Source organism: Falco punctatus (assembly GCF_963210335.1).
Source record: "Falco punctatus genome assembly, chromosome: 1".
NCBI classification, from domain to species: domain Eukaryota; kingdom Metazoa; phylum Chordata; class Aves; order Falconiformes; family Falconidae; genus Falco; species Falco punctatus.
This window is the reverse complement of record NC_137580.1, coordinates 59,987,619-60,014,917: the sequence shown is the minus strand read 5'-3', so window position 1 is coordinate 60,014,917 and position 27,299 is coordinate 59,987,619. Positions and strand designations below refer to the sequence as shown.

Sequence of the window (27,299 nt, the reverse complement as noted above, 5' to 3'; positions counted from 1 at the left end):
GTAGTATATAACCTTACATCCTCTCAGAAACTCTCAACAGAAAGAGCTGGCAGATCTAGAATGCTGCCTAATTATTGCGTTACTTTTTGCATCTATATGACACTGTGTGGAGGTCCAGAAACCTGATGTGGTGTGCTTGCCCAAGCACAGGAATCAAATCATAGAAAGCTAGTACTTGCACGCTAAGTATATATATTATACGTATGGTATAATATATATGGTATATATATTGCTATTATTACTAAGAAGTGTCGAAGTGGGTAATGTTATCATAATTAACTGTGTTATGAGCATAAGTCTGGGATTATATTAAATTATACAGTTTACCATTTTACCTAAACTAATGTTGTATTGAGCTAACTGGAGTTAAATTGCTCCACTTTAACTGTTTCTAATTTAAAGAGTGCATTTTGGAAATAATTTTCAAAACTGAGCTAATTAGCTGGGATTGCCTGTTTGAATGTTGTACAAAAACATTAAATTTGTCCAAAATATGTTAAAAATAATTGAACCATCTGTAAAAAATAAGAGTTTTTCTATGATTGCTCATGCAGAATATTTTTTAACGAAATAACTTTATAACGCAATCTATCAGTCTTTCATATACTTACAGTAATTTGCTCACCTAATTCTAAAAATAAAAGTTGATACTTATTAGCACTGCACTGTGATCCTTACTTTAAAAAAAAAACAAAACAAAACAAAACCCAAAGAACACAACAAACCCAAGACAAAACAAAAAACCCCAAACCACAGACACTTTTTTTGCCCCCCAAATTTCCATTGTATTTATAACTGGATTCAGATTCAAGAAAGCTTTTTGAAAATATCTCCTAAATTTATTTGGTTTTTTTTTTTTCCCTTTATGAATCCCAGCTGAAAACCTGTTTCAAATAAGAAGTGAGTATAGTAACATCATGTTCATCTGGTTTGCCTTTAATACACTATGGAAATCTTGAGGTTGTAACATTTTGGGACTTATAACAGGAGTTATCTTATACAGTAAGTATCACGAGCATCAGCTAGTTCTTGACGTCCTCATGTCTGTCAGGGAGCAGCGAGGGCTGACTGCTTCCTAAGGGATGGGGGGAGCCAAGCAGGACAACCCTGCCAGGGGGGTTTCAAATAGAGCTGGACTGAAATGGCCCCACCCCAGAGGTGGGGAAGGCCCTGGGAAAGCTGGTCAGGGCCGGCAAAGGTTGGTGGTGCCCTCATGGCCCTGAGAGAATTCCTGTACCATATTTTACTTGTTAGCTTATTGCTGTTATTAAAAGCTCTGTGTAACTTTAAGAATGTTCTTACTATGTTGCTTTTCGTTATCTACAGTATAGTTTTTGATTTGGCATCAAAAATAATTTCTGAAGACCACATTTACATGGCAATGCAGAAATAGAAAGTTCAAGTGTTCTGTGAATGAGAAGGTATATGTATAGCCTACTATCATTCATAGCAATTATATGTTTTTTTAAAGAAATTATTAATGAATTAGTAACATCAAAGTGATTTCTATGTCAGTGTCATGCATCTGATATAAAGAATTATACTTCAGTACAGAATTTAAATCAGGAGAAATTGTATTTGAAGTGAAAAGTTCTTACTTTTATACATGTGATTCATTAAGTATGGGGGAAAACCAGAGAAAGTTGTGTTCCCCAAATAAAATCTTTTGCCACAGATGTATTCTTTTAAAAGTTTTAACTTAAAAAAAAGACCTTTGCAAGACATGAAATTCAGCATTTTATTTTTCACAGCTGAAAAGTGTTCCCTATTAAGATGAGTTCAGAAATCATTTCCAGAAAAAATGTATCACACTTAATCTCACTATTTGAACTTCTTTGTTCTTTTGTGTGTGTCTTTTGGGGTTTTTTTTGTTTGTTTTTTTTTTAATGCGTTTGCAAAGCAAGCTTTTCATTGTCCTCTAAATGGACCAGTATAGCTGAAAGCAAGCAGCTTCCCACTAAGGAACTGGCTGCCCATGAAAAATACTTACAAAATAATCACATGAACAGTATGACTTGTTCCACTTAAAGGTTTTTCACTGACTTTGCATTACGTGTGAAACTATTCCTGTGATACTTAACAAATACAAGTAATCTCAGAGCAAATTTATATAGCATGTTAACTGCTATGCTTAATTCATCACACATTCTTGCAGTTCAGGTTAGAATTGTAAGGAGTGGGAAAGAAGCCATGATTGCACATATTCTATGCAAAATCAAGAAACGGGAGCAAGGTCTGAATTTCCCTGAGAGAAAGGTGGAGCAAAAAGGTCAGCTCTCCACTTAGAATTGTTTTGTATGTGCTTTTTATGGAGGAATATTTCACAATATAGATTTCAGACTGTAGTACTGGGTTTTAGGCACTACTTTGCTCCAAGACCAAATGATACTGGTAATCCAGAAGTGGTCCAAGTTTCCTGTATCTTAGGAAACTCCCTGTTCAAGTACTGTCAAGTACTGCAAATTCAGGCGGCAAGAACAGCTTCTGCACTGAGGGAGCAGGGGCTGCAAGTATGGCATGGCCTTTTCCAGGGGTAGAAAGTTTGGGATGAGCAAGAGAGATCTGCCTTTAATTTCTTTTTCTCAAGCACTCAAATTAACTCAGTGTCAAGAAATAACATCAGGTGATGAAGAACAACTTAAAGGATGTTCCTTAGAGTTGCTAATGATAACTTTTACACTGCTCGTAAGTAATTATATAATAAATATGGAGCATACCTGTTCCTGGTATTCATAACATTGAGCCACAGAAATACATGGAACTTATTTTATAGCACTGCATTATTTTATTATGTGTAAGGGAAAAATAGTGCTAAGGGAAAATGTTCTTTGTCTTCACCTCTAAATGGAAAATCTGATATACAGCTGTATAATGTCAGCAACAAAAGTAATAGATCTTTGTCCCCTTTTTATGTGTGGACTTTTGTCAGGTATAACTTAAAGCCTTTTTCATTAAGTAAATATACAAAAATTATTTACTAATATACCAGTCTGCTTTTTTCTATATTTTATCAGCTGTCAGGTGACATTAGCCTAGAAAATTATATCAAGATAGTAACTATGACTGTTCCTCTGCTTGCCTGATTTCAGAACAAATCTTTTATACTTCCAAATACTTCCACGGTATTCAGAGAGCTTAATCATCCTTTCCCCCCCAGCCCCTTCTCCTTGATTCATCAAAAGATTTTTCTTTTAATTTCCAATTTCCAGGAAAACAGTGAGATGACATAATCCACAAAACATTTTACATTCAGATGTCAGAAGGGAGATAGAAGTATCAAGTTTATTAAATTGCAAGCTGAATTTCACATCAAAAAAAGTAGATCTGGTGATCCAGACAGAAAATTACCAACTTTTTATGATGTAGATAGATTTGTTAATCATATGACTAACACTCATCTCACTTGATACTCATCTTACAGATCTATAATTCCACCGATTTCAGTGTTCTCAGAGTTGTTAGCTCCTCTGAGTAGACTACCTTTCAGTACCTTGAACCTCTGTCTTTAGGCACTTTCTGTGGACAACAGAGGTGCAGGTAAACAGTGTAGATAAAATGCTGGACTGCTTAGTTTGATCGGAGTTTTGCCACTGACCTTTCTTTGGTCCAGAATTTAAGCTTGCAGCTCTATATTTGACATTCAGGAAGTAAGGAATATAGATTTAAGTTCTTAACTTCATTCTTCTTTTGAATAAGACAAGGAAGAGAGAAGAAACAAGTCTTGGTTCACCTAATCTTTCATTATCCTCTACTTGAGAATTTGGTACTGAAGGTCTTAATTCACAATTAGAGCCTGAGCACAAGAAACCTGAGAGGCAGATGTTAGCCTGTGAATCTCATTAAATATGTTCCTAAGATGAAAGGAAAGAAATTTCAGATCAAGCTATGAACAGTGTTAGGAAGTATAACTTACCAAACCCTTGGATATGCAGCAAAAATTAGGTATGGCAGTATCCTTCCTTGCTAAGAGTGAGCTTATTCTAATTGAGAAGACTTTTCTCCAAATATTGTCTAAGCAAAAGTGAAAAGAGCTCCTTAAATATACACTTTGGCCATGCAGCTGTCTATCAGGACAACCTCCTTTCCCAGAGCAGCAGTTGCCTGGACTAATGATCTTCAAAGGACCATAAGGGAAGTGGAAATCAAATCAAGTGTTGAGAAAAAGGTCCTTAGCAGCTGCTTTTGTTGCCAGAAGCTCCCTTGATTGCATCACATGTTTTAACTTAAACCAGTCACATTGAACACAATGTCTCACTGATAATTACAGCTTTTTATCTAGAAAGCTGATGGACAAGCCAAATAGTGACTTTCATCTGCAGGATTCCATGATGCAGAGATAATTGGCATGATGTTAGAGAGGTCATTGCATGGTCCAGTGAGAGATGAAACACACCTGAACTCTTAGAAATTAGTTTAGAACAATTTCAGACTTCCTAGGGAACTGAGCATCATTTACAGATAATAATCACAGCAAAAACAACTGAGAAGAGTGGGTTTTTTTCAGAGGAAAGTCCTGGATTCAAAGGAAAAGATTGCAAGGTATAGTGCAAATTTAACACTTCATTCAGGTAAAAATAAATTTTCATATATGGCTCCTTCACTCCTTTCTTCCTCTTCTTAAAACAGTTTCAAGAACAGGAAGAACCAATATATTGACACACACATACACATACAATAAAGTCTATATAAACTATATGCTTAATTCAGGATCAACCAATAATGAATGCCCAAGGAAGAATATAAGAATAAAATTATTATATAATAATAATAGCTTTCCTTAGTTATTCCTACCTAAGGCGCTTCCCGAGCTGTTTCTGTCAGGTGTCTTACCAGTGTTGGATAAACTTATCTAAGCATAGATACCTGCTAGCAAACTGCCAGAAGCATTAATGTACCCATGGTCTCACTGCAAGCTTCAGGGGAAGAACAGCATGCTATCAGGTGATTCCAGGAAGGAAAGTGCCTCTCTGCAGCAGCCGCCAGCACCCTAATTTTCCCTTCTCTCTCACGCTTACCCCCCACCCCAATAAAAGCATGATCAGTAAGATTTTTTTTTTTTTTTTTTTTTTTTTTTTGGCTGAGTTTCTCATGGCTCTCTGCTGAAGCTTTCATCCTTTCTCACACATCTGTCCTTCCCCTGGAGGAGTGGATATGGCTCCTCATTCTTCAAGAAGCAAAGTTCAATTCTGTCTTCGTTTGTGAGGTTCCTTAAGCTGGCTTCAGACATGAGATATTCTGTATGTATACATTCCTCAAAAGCCTTAACTTACCAGGATGCTGAGAGCAATGCCATGCTGCAAACTGACTCAGAAAATCTTAAGACCATAATTAACATCACACAGTATTTGTCATCTTGCTAAATGAGCTTGATCACCAATAAGTATGTGTCAGGTGTCCTTGGTGGTGGGTCAGGGTTGTCTGTTATATGACCTCACCTTCCAGTACTCTTTTTCTTTGCTTTCTGAGAATAATTATACCTTTTACCTTCAAAGGTATGCATTCCTCTGTTTCTAAGGTTTTTTAGGAAATGCAATCAGAATACTACAGGTTTTGTAGATTAATAGAATAATGTAGTATAGCATTGGTTAGGTAGTTAAGAAGGTATGTGTTAGCAATATGTGGAAAAAGGCTGATAAAACAGGTTTGCATTAAGGCTTTCTGAATTTGTAATTTTGTACTGTCCTCAGGAACTAAAACCCAGTTTATATAAATGAAGTTAAACTCTATTTTCTAAAGCAGGGATTTTAAGCACAAAGGTTTTAATCGTAAGTATTCTTGTTATTCTTTTATACAAAAACTTGACTTGTAAAATATATTTATGAAATTATTAAGACAACTGCTGTATTAGATACAACTCCCCTTTCAGCATGCATGTTATATTTAGTTCTAACTTAATTTTACCTCATTTTTTTGTTCTCTCATTTATTGTTTTACACGTTTCCCAGGATAGCCCACTGGTCTTACAGTCTGACAGAAATGTAACAGTGAACGCAAGAAATCACATGGGACAGTTAACTGGACAACTGACAGTAGGTAAGTGTTATTTATTGATTGTTATGTATATCAGTTTAGCTTTATGAATAGGTTTCATTACTTAACATAAACATTAAAATGTTGCTGAATATTCAGAAAAAAACCCTCATCACAATACTCCAACAAAAACTAATGCATACAATGGATGATAAGAACATAATTCAGCATTAGCTGAAGGCAGAGAAAGTAGAAATGTCTCAGAATAGTTAAAACAGATTAATGAAAAATTAATATTTTTGAGAGAGCTGTAATAAATTTTAAAAAAAACACACCAAACCTCAGCAAAACAAGTTTCAACAACAATTTCAGTGGGGAAAATAACTCTTTTTTTCTTACAAGTTCTGTCAGTCTTTCATTACTTCAGTAGAAATTGGTTTGTCCCCGTTATTCTTGAGATGTATTTGTATCAGCATACGTTCAAAACAACTTGAATAACAGAATGTGAAAAAAAATTGGAACAAAACAAAAATCCAAATACTTTCCTGGTCACTACAAAATTATAATGGAAAATGATCATACTGCCAGTCATTCATTAAAATTGTCTGATGTTTTGCAAAGTATAAAATATAGCAGATAAAAGTTCTAAATGAAATGGGAATAAAAAAATCCTCTACTTACCTGTTCTACTTTTCATCTATTTTTCCGTGCTTATATTAAGTTTACCATGCTATACTGCACTCCTGGTGCAAATCATACTTACTGTGTTAGTAAATATTAAGTAATATTTTTAATATTTTCAGTATTAGAATAGTATTGAATATATTAATTGTTTTTTAAAATGTTGGCAAACAAATCAGTACAAAATAATGTTCTAGATCTGTTAGAAAACAATATATATTGACTGGGAATAGGATGAAAAATATGGAAACATATAAGTGTAAGATACTAATGAGTATATAAATTTGAGAAGACATGCCTTAGACTCCACATTGTTTTGGTTTTTTTCACTTCTGGATTAAGCTGTGTTTTATATACTCTTTTTCCTCGTGTGCCGAGGTTGTGCTCACAAAGAGTTTTAAATTAAACCTCATTTGTAATTTACACTGAGCTTTCATACTGGCTAGAGACAGTAGCTTCAAGTTGCAAAAAATATTTGGCAAGTGCATATAGAGTGACATGCCATCTGCACCGATTTCCCTGAATGACCACATCAAATGAGTGTGCAAAGGTAACCAGGCTTGCTAGCAGATACAGATGAGGAAAATTAAGCTAACACCTGTTCTAGCCTTATTGTACTTGCCCAGTGCATTTGTGGAAAGCAGTTCTGTTTCATCTAGTAGCTGTATTATTAAAACCTTCCACTTCATATGGTAATAGCTGAAACGTGAGCTGTCCGTGGCAAACATTCACATTGGCTGAAACAGATATGATATTTTGATTGCTGACATCATTCCTGCTAAGTGAATCCGGCCCTGAAAATGCATGTGACTATATTGAGACTAACCTACTTAAAGGCATTATGATATAGGTTAATATTCTAAAAACATAAAGGCCTGAAGAAAACATGTGTTTTTATGTTACCATCATTACAGTGAACACCTGTAAGCTTCTTCCTGTGCAGCTGCTGCAGGGTGTCTGGAGAGTGGAAGTTTGCTAACTACAATGTTGTATTTACATTATTTCTTATTCTTTATCTTCCTATTCTTTTTCATAATGGCTATATGACCTTTAATCTCTCTTATATTAATATAAAAATCTGCTTTATTTTTTATAAATGCCTCATACAGTATTGAATGCATTTTAAAATATTCATTATTTTCTTATTTATTATTTAATATTTCTTAGTACAGGCACTTATAACTATCAGTACAATCAGTAAAAGGTGGAATATTCTACTATTGGAAATCAAAGTAATTAACAGGCACCTAAAATTTAAAATATGTAATTCCCTTCCCTTCTCAAAATGTTTGCTGTGTAAGGGAGAGTACAGAGATTTTTATTTTTTTTTTTTTTTTTTTTTTTTGGCTTAAGTAATAGCATGGAAACACCTGCTGAGAGAAAGGAAGGGGAATTTCCTGTACCAGTTTGTCCATGTCAGAAAATATTATTTCTTATTAGCTGTAAATATGCTCTGGAAAGTCCCTGCCTCCTTCAGAAATGCTTTTTGTCCCTTCACGATGTTGCATGCTGAAGCAGCTCTTTGTGTGGTTACTCAGTCCAAGGGATGAAAATAAACAGTGGACTGAGCAGTGAGGATAAATAATTCTAAACTACAAAAAAGTCAATTAGTATGCCTTGGGGAAAAAAAATATCTAGTTAACAACTTTGAAATATTCTTTGTTAGCTTCTTTAAAAAGTTGAATAATCATAATTACAAAAAAATAGTACAATTGTATATGCATGGCAGAAGCTTTCTGAAAAGAAGGAAGGGTGCCCATGCGTTCAGGTGGATGATAATGCACTTCCTATACACATGATATCATTGACACTTTATCTGTATTTCAGAGGGCATAAGTGATGTTACAAGGTAATAAATAGGCTGGTCCCTCATCTTTGATGTTCAAAGTGCTGGTCGTGTCAAATTTTAGGACAACTAAAAATTCTTTCTGTGGTATTTGGAATTGTGATGTACAAGAATAAAACAACCTTAAAGGCATCTAATTGTGACTGTAACTGGAAGATAAATTAATGTAAAGAAGTGGCAGTGGGGCTGGGAGGAAGAAGCTTATATCATCACCCAGGCAGATGGAAAATCTCCAGCGAAACTCTTCATAACAAGAATTCTGTGAGTACACTATGGAATGCAAAATATTTCTGTAAAGTGCATTAGGACATCTTGGAACACATCCTAATCTAGGAGGAGTGAAGAAAAGGGATGTTAAAATAAAATACTTAAAAGTACTGGATGATTCACTAGTTACTTGTTTAAATGGTATAAAGTCAAGTCATGGCGCCAGGTCTTACAATGCCAAGGGTGCATCCATTTTTACAGTACAATGTATTTATACTGACACTGAAAACTGTATGGAGAGAAAGTCGCAGGTGTAGCAATGTTTTCTGTTGGAACCTATACCAACCGAGCTAGAAAATGTTCATTTTTGCTGTAGTCTATTCATGACATGTGGCCAGGAAACTGCCAGGTTTGTGTATGGATCTCCAAAAGGACTCCACAGTCTTCAGGCTTTGGACAGACATGAAGTTTATCTACAGAATAAAGATGTAAAGATGAACATCCATTGATTTTTGTATCTAAGCTGGACAAGGAAAAGTAATAGTCTCTCACCTTCCAACCCTTACTTAGCAACACCCTTTGCATTATGCATTCTACTGAATTACCCTGACAAAAACTTTTCTATCTGTTTAGTCAATGTTTGCATAGCTTAAAGCTGTATAGAAAAAATCTACAGTTTTTTGTGCCAGTCTTAGAAATGCACAATAGCTGATCACCTCAAGCCAGAAGTCTGTTGTCTCCTTGCTGTCTGCACAGATCATATATACCTCTGTCTGGTTTTGAGTGGAGGACATTAGGCTAACAAGTGCTAAAGGGATCAAAATCAAATATGGCTGAAAAGAGACATCTGAAGCCCACATGTCTACTTACCCTAATTTCATCTTCAGATTAGATCATTAGCAACTTTCTCATTTTTTCATGTGGGTTGTGTGGGGTTTTTTTGTTGTTGTTGTTTGGTATTGATTTTTCCCCTCTTGCTGAAATAATTGTTTCTAACAGGTATTTCTGCTATTGCTTCACCCTTTTCCATTCATAAAGATCCCTGGAGATGTATAAAATGTGTAAAAATGTGCACTTGATTTTTGCTAAGCTTTGGGCCCTTTAAGACAGAATCATCTTTCATAGAGGTCCAGAGCTGTACAAGTCACAGCTTCAGAGATCTCCAGAACCATGCAAATTAAAGACAGTTAAGTGAATACCATTGAAAGTTAAATTTCTGCAATTACTTTTTGAAAATATCAGGCAGATATATAATTTTCAATTACAGCTCTGGTAGAGACTGATAACAGTACTAAAAGATGTAGCTATTCAAATAACTTGTCAAACTTGACACTTCCCGTCCATTTACCACATGTGTTATGTGTTTGAGATTATTTTTCTTTAAAATGTGTTTGCTTGCTTGGTGTGTTCCACAAAAGTACATGAGATACTGTGCAGAAACTATTGGACATATAGGTACTATGGGTATGTAACCTTGTGGGAGTGGAAATATTGCCTTTCATTATTCCTATACCACATATGCCTATTGTCTGTGCTATATCTACCAATACCTTACCAGGTAATAATCCTGTTACCCTTCCACTTCAGAGGTGATCAAAGTGATTAGTTGCCTAAATGTTGCCTGTGATGTTCACTTTGCAACATCTAGACATCAAAGGAGATCTGAAGCAAGAGATAACATTGGAAGCATTCTTGTTTTTAGAATTACATGTGATAGAACTTGTAATAATGTATGCAAATGTTACTCTAAATCTTTGATGTCTATTGGCAGATATTTACTTATTCAAGATCATTATGAACTTGAACTAAGTATCCATTAAGGCAATGGAAGTAATAACATGCTTAAGTAACAATGGATGAGAAGTGGTTCCATATTCTTTAATCTTGTTTACATATATAGTAGCCTCAAATCTAAGGTCTTTTCTCCTGGGTGTTGCAGGAAGAGAGTAGTTTCAGAGCAGTTGTACACATATACCCTTTCCTCACCATAGGGAAAGGGAATAAAAGGGCTCAACTCCTCTGGTATCTGTATGGTTGTTCTTGTATTGTTGATAGCAGGGTACTGGGGAGAGAAGGGATGATGTTGTCTTATAGCCCCTCATTAGCTGATTCTAGCATTCAACTGGGCAACTATGGATCAGAATTTACTTGCCAGCAACATGTGAAATAAAGCCTTTCTCCTTTCCCTTACAGGGAGGTTTGCCTCCCTGTAGTCCCAAACTACAGTGAAATTTAAAAAATCTAAAAAATATGAAATGTTCTGCTAAACTTTATTTTCATACTAAAGCAATTGCTCTTGTAACCACTGTGGTGTGGTAGGATTATGAACATTGTTAGGAAGCCATGTTGCAAAACCAAAGTCAGATGAATGAGTTATCCATTTCTCAGTATTCCCTGAATTTGTATTCCTTAACCAAAATACAGACTGAAGAAATTTTGGGGGGTCCTTAAAACCACTTTAATGTGTGGAAATCAGAAATGCAAGCAATTCACTCCTACTATACATAGATGAATTAGTAGTCCAGCTTTTGTGGTGATGTACAAACAGGAATTTTTCATATAGAACTTCAGACTGAATATGGAATAGCTTAAAATCTGATTTCCTAGCATTTTGTCATTGGTCAGTCTTTTCTCATTGTAACAAAGATTTTTAACTTATTTAACTTAATTCAATTCCTCTTCTTTTTCTAATTAGAAATATGAACACAGAATCTGTAATTTCTGTGCTAAATTATTTGCATCACTTCCTTTTTTTTCGGATGTTTTTGCACCTTAAATGTAACTTTCTGTTGAAAATTACTGTTTCCAAATTTTTTCCTTGTTTTAAGTCAGTTACTTGTTGATTCAGAGAATATTTAGGTAACTTACACAGCAAAATATTATACATTGTGAGTATACAATTTTTGCAGTATAATGTTTCTAAACAAAGTTTTATAGCCAACTAAACACTCTTTCTAAGTATCATAGGAATATAAACAATTTATCAGAGGGTGAAAATACAGCTCATTTGCTAGTCTGAGGTACAAATCCAGTATCAGATCTTTTGAACAGAAGTAAATGTGAGAAAACTTGCCCTTTTTTTAGTACAGGTTAGCTACCTTGTACTTAACTGCAGAGTTAAAAGATCTCTTTCAACTTCAGGAATCACTGCAGAAGGTACCACAGACAAGTGCCTGAGAGGCCATATGGCTTTACATCTCCTCCTGGCAAAGTGCGTGAGACGAGCCAACAGGCAGTCAGAAAGCAAGCCATGTTGATCATAACAGTTGAAATGTCCAGCTGGAATCAGAGTCTCATCCCTTCTCATAATTTACAGTGCAATGTGATGTTGCGTCTCTTTCTGTCTGTCTAGTCCCTGGAAAAGTCTTTTTACAAACCATCTGTGCTATAACAGGTTTTAGAATAGAAGATCACATAAAATATATTCCGATATCCTCTTAATGACTTTGGCTAGACTACCATGAGAATCTTCTCCCATTAGTTAATTGTCTTAAAGTGTGATATTGAGAAAATATGAAGCTCTGAAAAGTGGTCAAAACTTCAGCCTCTTTGCCAGCACTTTGATAGGTCTGCCAAAGTAACCTTTTAAAAATTAACATGTTAATTTATTTGGAATTCATCCATATTTCTACTGCAATTCTCTGTTTAAGTCATCTTCCAATAATAGAAAGCTTCTTGACTTGTTTGTTTTGATTCAGCACCAAGAGGCAGTAACAGTTAAGGGACTAGTAAAAAAACAGTTGCAAATAACTTTTCCAGTTTTTACTTTTCCTTCATTTGTAAATTAATTGCATCATTCTCTGTGTTAATCTGCATAGGTACATTTGACATTCAGGCTCTTGTGACTAACCCTTGTATTAACTGGATTGAAAAATAATACTTCTTCATATATCCATTACATAATCAACTCATAAAACTATTAAATATACTTGGTATCATTAACCGTTTGCAATCTACTTTGTGCTTGGGTATATAAGAGAGAGAGACTTTATCAAGTACTTCAGATTGGTTTTAATCATTTAGGTAAATTTTCAATTTTTAAACAATACCTTTCATATCTTTATGATACTTTTATTATATGTTATGTGCAGACATAACACTACTGTGCTGTTTAATATTTGAAATACCCTATGGTATAAAATATATCTTACATCTCCCTTATGAATTGCCATATGAACACCATACTATAAAAATAACGAGTAGTAGGCTATTTCTCTGTCATTTCTTTAGGACCAAGTAGTATTTCTTTCTGGTAGGTATGGCAATTATTTAACCTGAAACCTCTTTGCTGAAATACAAGACTGTATCGTGTCAGTTGAAATGTCAAGAAGTAAAATTTCTCCCATGAATAAACACAAGCAGTAGTAGGACTGTACAGTTTCTGTGCAATTCTTTGCAATTTCTGCATGGTTATTTCAGGAGTGAGAGTACTCGTGCATTTTGATTCATTGTGCATAGCAAAGAGAATCCATGATGTGGGTATAAGTTTTCTTGCTTTAAGTGTTATCCTCCTCACTAAATCGTTATACATAATCTTCTTTGAATCTTTCGTTGAATTACTAAACACTACATCAGTACTTCCAGAGCCAGGGTTTTCAAACTTCTTCCTCTTATTTCTGCATCCAGTATATTTTTTTTCTTCCTTTTGCCTTCTTCAGACTCTGAAAGTTTTCATCATTTGAGTCTTGATCCATCTTTTCTTCTTTTTCTTTCCCTGGGTCTGAGCTCAGGAGGACTATTTCTACCTCGGATACAAAGTACAGCCCTTAACAGTTAATACCTGAAGTTGGTCTGAAGTTGTATTGATCTAATGTGGAGAGCACCCTCTGCTGTTTGCAGTTGATGGACAAAAAAAAAAATATTTTGTACTTTTATAACTAGCCTGATACTTCTCTCTATAACATTTGTAGCATGAACAAAATACATGCAGGTTATTTTCTCTCTAAGTTTACTCGCCATCTAGGTTTGGAAGGAATTCTGAGGTCCAGTACCTGGTTTTCAATGTGTTTTTCTTTCCATAATCAAGAGCTGGTTTCGAAAGGACAAGCACATGGAGGAAAAGATGGCTTTTCAAAGTCACAATATGCCTTCTTAACTTTGGACTTTAGAATTCTTTAAGGCACATGCAGCTACTGGGCAGTGTGCTTTCTTTTTCCTTCTACAACTGCTCAATTTATTCACTCTAAATATTTTTTGTTGAGCTGCTGTTATGAAATTAGATATTTTTTTCTTTTCCATGTGGAAAAGGTATCAAGCTGTGTCAGAGGAAGTTCAAACTGGACTTTAGGAAAAGGTTCTTCATCGAGAGAGTGGTCAGTCACTGGAACATGGTTCCGCATGGAAGTGGTCACAGCACCAAGCCTGTAAGACTTCAAGGAGCATTTGGATGATGCTCTCACACACATGGTTCAGTTTTAGGTAGTCCTGCAAGGAGCAGGGAGTCAGACTTGATGATCCTTATGGGTCCCTTCCAACTTGAGATATTCCACAATTCTTTTGAAGGGGTACAGATTAAATCCATGGAGGGGAGGAAGAGAGACAAGTAGCAGGTCTTGCTCAGGCAGCCTGATGGAAGCCAGGCTTCAAGGCTTCACTTCTGCTGAACAGCTGGTGCTGGCAGGAATGGCGGGCACACAGAGGACTGGCCACATTCTGGCTTCCCACAGGATAACCTTCAGGAAAACAGCAGTCACAGGCTTCTTAAGAGGGCAATAATTAATGTTCTGTACCCACTGCCACTTTAGAGATGATGAGAAAAGGATGAAAGGGAACACTAAATCAGTGTTTTCCAGGCTGTGATTACGGAGGGGAAGCAAAAGTGCATCAGTGACCCTGTGCAGACAGGTGTCTAATACGCTAGGTACGAGCCTCAGCTCGGTGCCTGGGTGTTTCATCTCAATGCCAACTCTGACTCTAGAGCATCTGTAGTAGGACTGGACATACACTGAAGGAAATTTCAATTATCAATGGCTATTCTGCCAGTGACACGGCAGTTCTCCACTACTTTTCTGCTTTACAAGCTTTTTACTACCTCATTTTACTTTAACTGTTTCTAGAAAACTGGCACTGAAAACTAGGGAAAAGGATATTCTGTTTCAATTCTCAAATATTTTATCCTCAATATTATTTTTTTTTTTCTTCCCCGTACCATACCAGAGGACATGCAACTACAAGCAGTGGTTTGATTTCATTCTATAAGTAGGGTCTGAGTGGGAAGAGGTCATTAGTGGTGTGCATGGTGGTACAGAAGTCTTAGTGTTTAAACGTTAATCCCTTGCCATCTGTCCTGGTGTTGTTACTCACATGTTGTCGGCCAATACAGTCAGCATTACTGTTACCCAAATGTTCAGAGCAGGGAAGCTATTCCCTTTTGTAGGAGAGAGATCTCAAAACTCAAAGAAATGGATATTTTTTGGAGGTATTTAAGCAGGTTTTGGGGGATAGAGTATATCTTTAAAAGATGCTTCTAATTCTTTGTCTATAGCTTTATCAACGGCTAGTACTTCATTTAACTGCAAAAACAGGTGCATTGTGACATTCACAAGGCTGCTGCTGGGTGCTAAGCATTATTAAATTACCTACAGCATCTGGACCTTTAGCAAGTCCCTGACAGGACATTAAGATTTTATTTTTACCCCCTTTTTTTTCCCTAATGTTCAGACAGCTCATTAATATTGAGCTTAGGTGTGGCTTAGGTGAAAGACAAAATAAGGACAAATAAGTAAGAACCCATTTTTAAACTTAATTAAATACAAAACATGGGGGGTGAGGGTGTGGGGGGAGGGGAAGAGAGACCGAGAAAGAGCAGTGAGATCTTTCTGATGTTTTCCTTCAGAGCTATAGAGAACACTTCGAAGAAGAAACTCAACAGCATGCTGCTGCTGAAGATATTAAAGCGACAGCAAAGAGATCTATCAAAATTATCGGTGGGAAGTAATTTGATTGTAGACTTAGATTATTTATTCAGCTAAGTTAACTTTAACAAGTCTGAGTTCTTTCTGTTATCTTACTAAGCCAGCTATGGGAAATTAGTCTGTTTCTATATGTGGAAGATTTTTGCAAGTGGATAGTCAAGCTTGGAAACATTTATCTGTTTGTCCATAAAAATGATTTCTCTACACAAGGTAATGAACTTCCTGGATCACTAGTTCTGTCTATTAGGTAGTATCTATTAGATTAGTATCAAAAAAGAAATAAAACCTCTTCTGTTTTCATAGAATCATAGAATGGTTTGGATTGGAAGGGACCTCAAGGATCATCTAGTTCCAACCCCCCTGCCTTGGGCAGGGTCACCTTCCACTTGAGCAGGCTGCTCAGAGCCCCATCCAGCCTGGCCTGGAACACTGCCAGGGATGGAGCATCCACAGCTGCTCTGGGCAACCTGTTCCAGTGCCTCACCAGCCTCGCAGTAAAGAATTTCTTCCTAATATCTAATCTAAATCTACCCTGTTTTAGTTTAAAACCATTACCCCTTGTCATATCACTACATGCCCTTGTAAAAAAAGTTGCTTTCCAGCTTTTCTGTAGACCAACTTGAGGTACTGGAAGGCCACTAGAAGGTCTCCCTGGAGCCTTCTCTTCTCCAGGCTGAAAAACCCCGGTTCTCAGCCTGTCTTCACAGGGGAGCGGCTCCAGCCCTCTGATCATGCTCATGGCCCTCCTCTGGACTCATTCCAACAGGTCCATGCCCTTCTTATGTTGGGGGCTCCAGAGCTGAATGCAGTATTTTCTAGAATTTCCTCTCACATGTCTTTAGATTAGAGAAATTGCATCTCACTGTTATGTTAGAATTACTGTGTGGTTTTAAAAGCACTAATGTTGAAGTTTACTTTCTATTTATTGCACTGATTTGCCTGAGTCCTATAAAAATATGCAGTTCCAAAACCAGCTTCAATGTATAACACTGAAACTCAAATAACATATTGGAAAATACCAGTTAATATCCATAACTGGAACATAGCTGGTTTGTTGTGGTTATTTATCAAGATAATTATGTTTATTTGCCTTTTAATTATTTTGCCTTCATTCAGAAGAGTATGGAGTTTCAAATTCCACTTTATGCCAATACTAGAGATTTTTAATTGTGCTATTTGTAGATGGGCAGAGCTGTCTTGAAATAATGTCTCAGGCATGTACAAGACATTTAAATTAATATGGATTTTTATAATTTCTATAAGACATAAATATATCTTTGAAAATACCTTCTTCTTCCTTAGGTTATTCCTAGGGTGATAAATATTGCAGTTGCAGCTGAATTATGAACAGATGGCACTGAATTAATGATTAGCTGAATATTTTAAAATTTGAGCTAGGTTTCTTCCTGTGAAGAAAAGCATTCCATAAATCTGAAATTAATTAGTCACTGGGAATAGTTATCACTCACTGAATCACTATCATCAGTTATAGATCAAAGTAATACAGAGTGAGCATTTTTTCCAAATAAAAACTAAAGACTTCATTGCCTTTAAAATAAGTTAGCCCAACATTAGAGTCCCAAACATGAGTTTCCCTTTGTGATGTTCTGGACAGATGTTTTGTTTGGAGAAGCTGTTTTGTTGCTCTTCTCTCATGTGTATTATGAAAGCACCTGGACTACCTACCACCTTAAAGCTGACAGGTTTTAGTGAAAAGTTCCTAACCATTTTTCTTCTGGAATGGAGAAAGTAGTTTTCTGTTATGGAAAGGGATGATGGGATTCTTCTGACACTCACCTGGTTTGTAAGAAAGAAAGGGAAATTTGCTAATATTCTGTCTCTAGTTGGTCTTTTCTGGGTCTTTGCTTGGTTGGTTGGTTGATTGGTTGGGTTTGATTTCTTTTCTCTGTGGAACTTGTATAGGAAGCCAGATGCTAATTTAGCACATCTATTTTCTCTGTGGTAGAGTGATTCTAGTTGGCTTGCCATGCTGCCAAAGGAAAAGCTTTCAAGCCCAGACAAAAATTCCACCCATGCTGCAAGTCTTGCCTCTGAATTTATACATTCATCTGCATCTAGGTTAGATTCCTTTCCAGGTACAAAATCATACGAACCTCTGAGGACACTTCAGATTTCCCCATGATACTAAACTTGTTCAGTTACCGTAAAACCTTACTCCCAAGGTTACCAATATAACCTTTGTAAGTGGTGTGTTTGGAAGGCAGGCAATCTGGGAGTGATTCAAATCACAGATAAGGACACACAGAATTTAAGTGTCAGCAGGGCAGGAATTTCAGGTAAATGTCTTCATCTGTGAATTGAATTGCACCTTCTGTGTTACAAGTCAATGATGAATTTCATTGAGAACCTTAATCAGAAGAGACACTTCCAGAAGCTAGAGCCCAAATCTGCTTTTATCCTGTTTCTGCAGTTTTCCTGGCCCTTTTTCTACTGTCAAGGGCAAGGAGGCAAGTAATTTCCTAAATGGATAATATAAAAATCCTCCGAGCTGGGCTGAGCCATCATCATCTTACGCTATCATAATATTCAATGACAGTTGTTTGGAAATCTGCAAATGCAGTTCACTGATCTGCGAAGTACCAGAAGAGTTTAAAATTATCATTTTCTGGTCATCAGGCTATAGTTTTTTACTCCTATTTTACTCCTCAGTAGTACCCAGTGTTAGCCTTTTTATAGATTAATCCTGTGTGTCTTTTAATATTTTGTACATTTTATCATTAAAACTTTCTCAGATAAAGCCTGATTATCTGGAATGTTAACGCATATTGCACAGATAAAGCAATTTTATATGAAATGCTAACACCTTTTGCATAGATAACTTTAGATAACACAGATAACTTTGTACCCTTTAGCTAAAGCAGATAATCTGAGAAACAGTCACTTTGAAAAAATACTTTTTCTAGTTTTCCCTATGTTACAGGTGTCAGTGTTGAGTTCATTTTACAGAAATGTAAAATTGTGGGGTTTTTTAACATTCCTTTTCCAAGAACTCCTAAGTACTATGGCAGCTTTTAACCTTTGTTTCAGTTGTCTTATCTGAAAATGTGGTGAATACAATTATTGATTTAAAAAAGTTTAATCTGCATTCAGAAACCTTTTAATGCTCTAATTCAGTACATTGTGAATATAATTATACAATATTTTCTAGTCACAGCAGGTTATATTAGAAGTCCATGGACAGCTGCCAAAAGCATCTGGAAAAACAACTTTTATCTTTTTGATGAAATTGGGAGGGGGGAGGAAGATTGAAAACTAACTTCTGAATAATAAGTGTATAGAGAGAATACAAATACTTACATTAGCCTTTGATTTATATTAATAAATCCCCCAAAATGTTCAAAACACAGAGTAGAAATAAATTTCAGAGAATTTGTCTAAAACCTACAGAGAATATTACCAGTAAGAAGTAAGAAAGACAAAACTGAAATGCTTTTCCTTTTAAATTTCGCAAAGCAAGATACGTAACAGTTAGTATAAAAGGTCACAGGGTAAAATCAGGATGAGAAAAGGTAAGGAACCATTAGGTTACATGAATGTATTTGACTTCATTGAATTTCAGTTCAAGTCCAGTTCACCTCAGAATGATAAAGCAGGCAGCAGAAAGGTACTTGTGCTATTAGCAATTATTTCAGAAAGTATGTTGATAAGAGATAAGGTCTCAATGGGTGCAAAAAGGTCAAATAACAGATCTGTATAAGAAAAAAGAAAGGTTGTAGAGATTTACAGACAAGTGATTTTCAGTAGAATTTCTGGGAAATTTTCACAACGTTCAATAGAAAAGTCAGGCTGAATCTGACCTAAAGGAAATAAATAATGGTAAATAGAAACAGTTTGAGAGAGGAATGAATGACCTTATAATCTCTAAGATGTTATATTTCCCAGAGAGAAATGCAACATTCCTATTTTATCTTTGAGATTCGTCTATGTAATGAAGAAATTTCACAGTCTCCTTAATGTCTTGTTCCTGCTCTTGCTATTTGATTTGAATGTGCTGATAAGCACAGCATGTAGTCATGTACCTTATATTATGTATTGTTCTGTCTGGGTTTAACTCTGATTTCTTTTCAATGAAATACACGGTAAATAATATACTTCAGTTACTTAGTTGGCAACTGGGTTTTCGTAAGACGTGTAGTGGCCAAACAACATAAAAATAAACTTATTGTCTAATTCAGCTAACCAAGGCAATGGACACTTTTCCACTGATGTTGCATGGAAATGTAGCCCATAGACTGCTTCAGTAAACCTCAGCTTCCAAAAGGTTTATGATCAGCTTTGTAAATTATTTCAGTTGTAAAAACCAACTGTGTCACATAAAGGTAAGAATGCTAAGTTTGAGAATAATGATGAAAACTTGGAAAATTCTCTTAGGATTTAGTGCTGTTCAGATTGCATTCATCATGAGGGAGAAAAATTGATAAATTTGTTATTCCCATTCATGTTTTGGATTACTCCAAAAAACATTCAAGTTATAATTCATTCATTTACACCAGATGGACATTTGAGCTTGTCAGTGAAAGCTAAGTGGATAAAAGCAGCTGTAAGAGAACTTTAACATAGTGTGGCTATTTACTGGTATCACAAAGAAAGATTCCTGGACAGCAGAGGAAAACATCCATAGGAAAGATAATGCAATAAGGCTTGTAATACAAAATAATATATATTTATTTATAATTTAATTTATTTAGTATTTATTTTATATTTAAATATATTTCATTTAATAATTTATTTTATTTAGTAATTTTTATGTATTGTTACTTATTTTAAATATAGTTCTTATATATTATTTATATATGTTTATAATATATTTATAGTATTATAAGAAAAAATAGTCAGATAGGAAACTCATTATACTCACCACCAGCCTCAATTCATCTAGCTCATGTTTTGAATAAACTAAACTTAATGAGATTATAAATAGAGCAAAACATACAGTCTTAAGTCTTACACATACGACGAGCCTGGCATATCTTCCTTTGACTTGCTTAGCTTTCTTACCTAAGGACCCATGTAAGTGATTAATATATTACAGCTAAAGTTATAACCTCTCAGCCAAGCCACAGGAGCAGACAATGCATATGTTTTTAGCCATTACAGAAGCAAAATAAATGCATTAACTTAAAGCTCAAGCGAACTACAAGCACATTTCACTTTTATTCATCCATGTGTATTGCTCATAGCTGATGAAACCTATGAATAGCTGTATCAGATCAGACCAAAGGTATATTATTAGCCATGTAATTTCTGAAAGTCTCCAATAGAAAATGCATGTGATAGGGATAGCAGGAGCAAAAAGCACAGATTGGCTCTTGTGCAATTGTGACATCGTATAGAATTAGCATGGAGAGTGTGGTCTGCTGCAAATTTAACACAATTTTCACCTATATTTTCATACCTGGGTTTCCACCATCAGGAAGCACCAGGAAGGCAGAGGGAAGGATATATTCCATCCATTGCCAAGGTGATAGGCAATATTTTACGTGTATCTTTTCATGAAGTTCCTAGAAGCAAGAGCTGCCCGGGAGGGTGGAATTTTCCTGTGAGCTTCCATTTGACCAAGTCTTAAACCTGTAATATCACTATCTATGGCTACCCGTGGGCCTTCTGAAGAAGGCAGAAATATGCTACCACCATACCTGTAGCCTGATTCAGATCATTCTACTTAATATTCTTTGTTCATGTATTTTTCTCCTACATAAATGTGTAGCTTATCCCTGTGCTAATTTATGTCAACAGCCTGTCTTATTCACTATAGTCTGATGCTAAAAAAGATAATGAATACATGCACTGCTGCTTCTGGTCTAGCACTTGCTCCAGTTTCCCTTGTCTGAATAGGTCATCATTCAGACTAGGAAACGTCAAAGGTCAACCTCTCCTAAAAGCAGTAGGTCTCTGACACCTCCACAGCATGGCCATGAACTATTAACAGACCCAGCTAGGTTATTTTTTAACTGCCACTTTCACAGTTTTTTCATATAATGAAGATGGTCCCTTCCCTTCGTCAGCAAACAGAATACAGAATATGTTCTGATTGCCATGAATGTTTGCTTGTGTAGATGTCTTGCTCCCAGCTGAAAGCTCTTTTTATTCAAATTCCTCAATGCTTCTATTCAGCTGGTATGAGTCCTTCATTTGCATTATTGCATTTGCATTCACTGAAAATTTTCTGAGACCTCTGTTGGCCAAAATAATGTAATGTCTAACTTTCCTGTGATTATTAACACAATTTTTTTCTAGGTGTATATTTCACAAATATTTATTTTAGAACCAGATCAGGCTTGATTCTTTATTAAAAATGCTTTATCTCTTTTACCTCCAATTTCAGAAGCTTCAACACATTCTCATAAAAGTTACTTTGCCATCCAAAAATACCCTGCATTTAATAAATGTTTAAATAACCCATCTTTCATTGAGGAATTAGAACACAATACATTGAATTTCATTATGTTCTTCATGTACAAAGATCAAAAATTTATGGTAATTCCTTTATTTTGTGATTTATTTCCTATCTATTTCTATGTCTGAATTTGTTGTCTGCCAGAAGGTGATTTAGAAATCAGGCACAACTGTTGTGTTCATCTACATTGACACCAGCTCATAAAATATCTTTATCAACAGAAGAGAGAAAAAGTGTAGCTTGTGTATTTAGTATTCTTGATAGTTACTATTCCCCGTGCATCTCAGTTTCAACTTATGTTTCGGTAAGTTGAAAATCAATGGAAGTGTGTTGTAGATGGCTGGAAACAGACCAGAAGACAAAGCAAAGCAAACATTAGCTTCAGCCTGTTTTTAATGTTTGTGCTACTTTCATGGTTGTTGATGGGAGTGTGAACAGAGCACTTTACTGCTGAGAAAGAACATATCATCATCTTATATATAAGGTTAAAGTCCCAAACATTTTTTTTTGTGTGTGCTAAATGAATAATGAGCAGTATTTGATATTCTTAAAAAAGTAAAAACTAAGACTAAAGTATGTTTGGGTGGAAACTGGTGCAATTGCAGAAATTACAACTTTTAGTTTGTCTGTCTTGTCTCCACAGTAATGACTTTCTATATTGTTTCTTATTTTCACAAGTTTCATACAAGCATTATTACCTCTATTATATCATTTTATGGAAAATTGGAAGAGAGATTAACTTTGTGGAAAATACTTAGAAAAAAAAAAAAAAAGAGTTAAAACCTGAATATCTTTTCCTACAGCAAAAACATAATACAGTGCATTATAAAGCAAAATATGCATAACCACAGAATTAGTTGAGGTGAAGTTCAGTCTGTTGGTAAGGGAAATCTGAACTGACCAGCAAGCTGTAATGACTGTAAATGTTCTCCAAATAGTGGAAAAAAACCACTATATGCTGTCCAGGATGAGCAGCAGTTACCACCGTAATAAACTTCATAGTTCTGCCAAAAAAAACCCCAAACAAACCCACCCCAAACTACTTATGCATGCTTATCACATACCGAAAATTTGATCTCCTTGCTTAAAAAAAAAAAACAAACCTTACCAATGGTTTACATTTGTCATGTAATTACAGTATTATACAAATCAAGATTTTTACCTGACAACATTAAATCGTATTTGTTAAAGGGAGTGTTTACCCTTCCAATCTTTAAAATTGTATCTTCATGGTCGTATCTGAGCCTTGGAAGACTGGTGAGTTCTTGGTAGCATTTATTATAATTCCAAGCAGTGGTTATAATTTTTTTTTCCTAAATAATAATAAAGTAGAACAGGGCATCATTGACTTTAAAAAGCAAAATGTTAAATGCTTGCCTTCTACATAGTTGTTATTATGGTATTATTTAACAAGTAAGTCAAGCTAGACACTGTACATATTCAACATAGATACTGTTCTTGTCTTGAAATTTATTCTCTATTAGTGTTAATCTGGATTACAGCACTATAATATAAGTACCCCTATTGTATGCATCGGTCAACATCTCATTTTAATGTAGCTGGCTTAATGATAGATTTGATTATACAACTACTGTTCAGCAAGCATGTGTAATAAACCATCATTATATATGCTGTATGGATGAATATGAAATGTACATTTTTCATGTATATGCTTTAGATTAATGGAATTTCACAGACATTTAGTAACTTAATTCACGATTATACAACTGAATTTACAAGTAAACAATTTTCCTATACACAAGATTACAAGTGAGATTGACATGGACATACCTTGATCCTGGTGGTTAAAGCTATTAAGCTGACTGAATCTCTAGTATGAAGAAGGTTAGTAGTACAGTATAAGGTAGCACAGCTAGAAAGCACTTCAGAGCATGTGCTTGGTAGAAATTAATTTTTCAAACAGAATTTGAAAGATAGATTTTTCATGCTTATTTCTCTGGACTGAAATATGCATTATTCAAGCAGATAAGTTTTGCTGAAAATAAGCATAGTGGATAGTGTGATTGCTCTACGAGTTTGAGATAAAAAATTCAAAGTATTTTCTTTGTTCATACAAAGTATTCTAAGAGGTGATGCATCATTTTTGTTAGTATAATAAAGATTCAGACATTTTATGAGACATATATGTTTGTAGAATGTTTCTGGAACACAGCAATTTCCATTACAGCTAAAAAGATAATGCACTAATGCATTGCACATGCAACTGCTTACACTTATTTCAACTGGGAAATCAAAACGTAATGAAACAGAATTCCATTTTGATAGCATTGATTACTCAGTAGGCGGTTTAACTACTCAATGCCATTTTCATGACTTTCACATCTGGTTCTACGTCAAAGAGACAAACATAACGTGTATTATGTTTTGTTAGTAATCTTTCAAGTGGCTTGAATGCACTAACCACTCTTTCAGTGATAAGTGAGTAATACTAAGTGATGCACTGTTAAGTCCTGAGTGCAACATAATTAAAAAGCCCATTTATTTTATCATAAAATTGTAGTTAAATCCTGTAATGATATTTTGGACTAACTGAACGCTAGGTGTACTTTCATACACTGTGATGCTGAAGAAGCACAGATGCTAAGCATCTAAATAAAATATATGCATTTCTTTGTAGAAGGTCTAGATCATTGTTCTGTAAGTCAATCTTCATGAAAAGCTATATTAACCTAAATACATCACAAGTTTTAAAAGACAGCTGTTGAAACATGGGCTGTAACTTGCAGTGATATATAATTGCCACTTACTTTTAGGTAGCTAAGCAATCATCGGCTCTTAAACAAAGATTAAACTAGTTAGTATTCAGTTATTTGTGATTATCCTTTGGTTTCCTGATGCATAACTTTGGTTGCAGGACGAGGAGAGCTTCAATGTTCCATGCCTTTTCAGCTTTGCTTTCCTGTCACTGCAGGATGCTGCTGCTGTTTTCAGGCAGGCAGAGCACCAACCTGGACTCCTTGCTTTTCAGCCCGTCACTGTTAAAAACCAAATCTCCCAGACTGTGACAACACTGGTTGTATTGGGGTTGGTTTTTTTTTTTTTTTTTCCTAATCAGTTGAGTGAAGTGTTTTGCTTTTCATGGAATCACTTGGGTTGGAAGGGACCTTTAAAGGTCACCTACTCCAACCCCTCGCTGCCATGAGCAGGGACATCTTAAACTAGATAATGTTGCTCAGAGCCCCATCCGACCTGACCTTGAATGTTTCCAGGGATAGAGCATCTACCAACACTAGGCAACATGTTCCAGTGTTTCATCACTCTTCCTTACATCTACTCTAAAAATCCACCCTTTTACTTTGAAACCATTACCCCTTCTTCTATCACAACAGGCCATAATAAAAACTTTGTCCCCTTTGTTGTGTTCTCGTTACCTGTATGCATAAATGAGCAAAGTATTATTACAAACCGTTCTTCAGACAATGCTTCACTTGAAGCAAAAGGCACTCAGTGTACCTGGGTTTATTACCTGTCATAGCACAAATATCCTGACTGACTTTTATCCAGAAGATGTAGGACGGAATTTAAGCTTTTTGTCCTCAGATTGTTTCCCCCAAATCTGACTGAAGTATGCTCTCTGACTGTTGAAGTGAGACTCAAAGGCTCTCCATCCTCCTTGCAGTTTCCCTCCAAAGGAAATGCAAGCACTCAGGCAGGGCACCCAGCAGGCACACCAGTCCAGGGGTGCCACACCAGTGCAGCAAGTGCAGGCAAACCAGATACTGAGCTCTGTGAATGCACTTACCAGTAGGATATGCCTACATTTTAGGGACTGGTGTTACCTTTATGTCTTGTGCAATGTCTTTTCCTTCTGCAAAATGGGGGAAATAATACAGTGTTTTGTATACAGTGGTGTTTAAAGATATTAAAGTGTGTGATCTTCTTGATTATTGTGTTAATCTATCAAGTGCTATATTTATAATATGTTCTGGAATGCAAGAGTTTCACATAGAACATTATGGTAGTTGTTAACCAACCTGGAGTCATGAACTTATTGTTTAATATAAAATTCATATCTTTTGTTAACTGAAATCTACTTCAACAGAATTCTTACCTACGCTTTCCAATAATGATTCAAAATGTAGCCCTTATGAAGTGTAATACATTCTATTCTAAGACAAGTCTTAGAAATTTACAAAATTTACATTCTTATAAATGTAAATTAGAACATTATTGAAAACTAGACTTGTGCAGAAAAATAAATGCACAATTCTAGAAGGTCTTTAAGATCTGGAAGTCAAACCTGTGACTAAACCGGGAAAAAAGATTGCTTCCAATTTTTCCTCAAAGGAAGATATTTTAAGTCAATTTAAAAGTGGCTTTTATAAATTTTGCATTAAATTAATGCATTTTTATTGTATGCTTTTTAAATATTTCAAAATGAAGAACAAACTTTCTCAAACCAAAAGTAAATACTATTTCAAAACTGTCTCAATATGGAATGTTTTGATAGCATCAGATTTTTTTTCAATTATGAAAAAAAATAACAGAAGTAGTAGTAAGAAAATATATGCCAATGAAGAAAAGCTAAACATTGTAAAAGGCTTATATAAAATGTAAATGGTTTCTTTGCTTACCATAGTAATGCTATTGGATTTTGAATCTTGCGGTGTACAATTTTATTAGGGCAGCCTAAACAATTTAGTAATAGGCCTGTTTTTTCACCCTCCAGAGGACACAGGGGCAAAATATTGATGGTACATGGAGAGGGAAAAATTGTTCTTCTAACTGCAATGAAATGGTGAAGTAGCCACATGCATTCTTATTGAAAGTATGAAGCTACCACTTATTTTGTCATCAATAGTTTTAGCAATGACTTTGATGTTATCTTGAATATCTTTCTTCAAACCACAAGGTTTCTGGAACTTTTATGTCCAACAAGAAATCATTGATCTTTAGCCTCTACAGGTCTTCCTATTCTTAACCATGAGAAGCATTCTAGAATAAAATTTTTTGTGCTGTGCTATGTAAAGACAGTTACACCTTGGCTTTACTGTTGTGAACCGTGTTTGTTCGTGACTGTCATATATCTTTTTGATCACTGAATCGTAGCTGTGTGTAAATTATCAATTGATTGTAAATTATCTGTGGATTATATAAACTTCAGAAGTCATCCATAAAAGATCATCTATATTTTCTGCAAGTATTTTAAAAGCCTATTTTTTTTTACATTTTCTCCTTCTTCCAAATGAATTAAATAGTAATATCATACGTTTTATTACAGTTCTTACAATAATCTGAGTTA

The 27,299-nt window shown here is 35.3% G+C and overlaps 1 protein-coding gene across 1 annotated transcript in view; it reads left to right on the top strand.

The window, feature by feature from the left end:
• The window catches only part of SGCZ (sarcoglycan zeta), a 551,451-nt gene that overhangs the window by 412,121 nt on the left and 112,031 nt on the right, over positions 1–27,299 (top strand). The window contains exon 4 of the mRNA XM_080373912.1: positions 5,946–6,033. Within this exon, the coding sequence (XP_080230038.1) occupies positions 5,946–6,033 (88 nt within the window). The remainder of the gene's footprint in view (positions 1–5,945; positions 6,034–27,299) is intronic.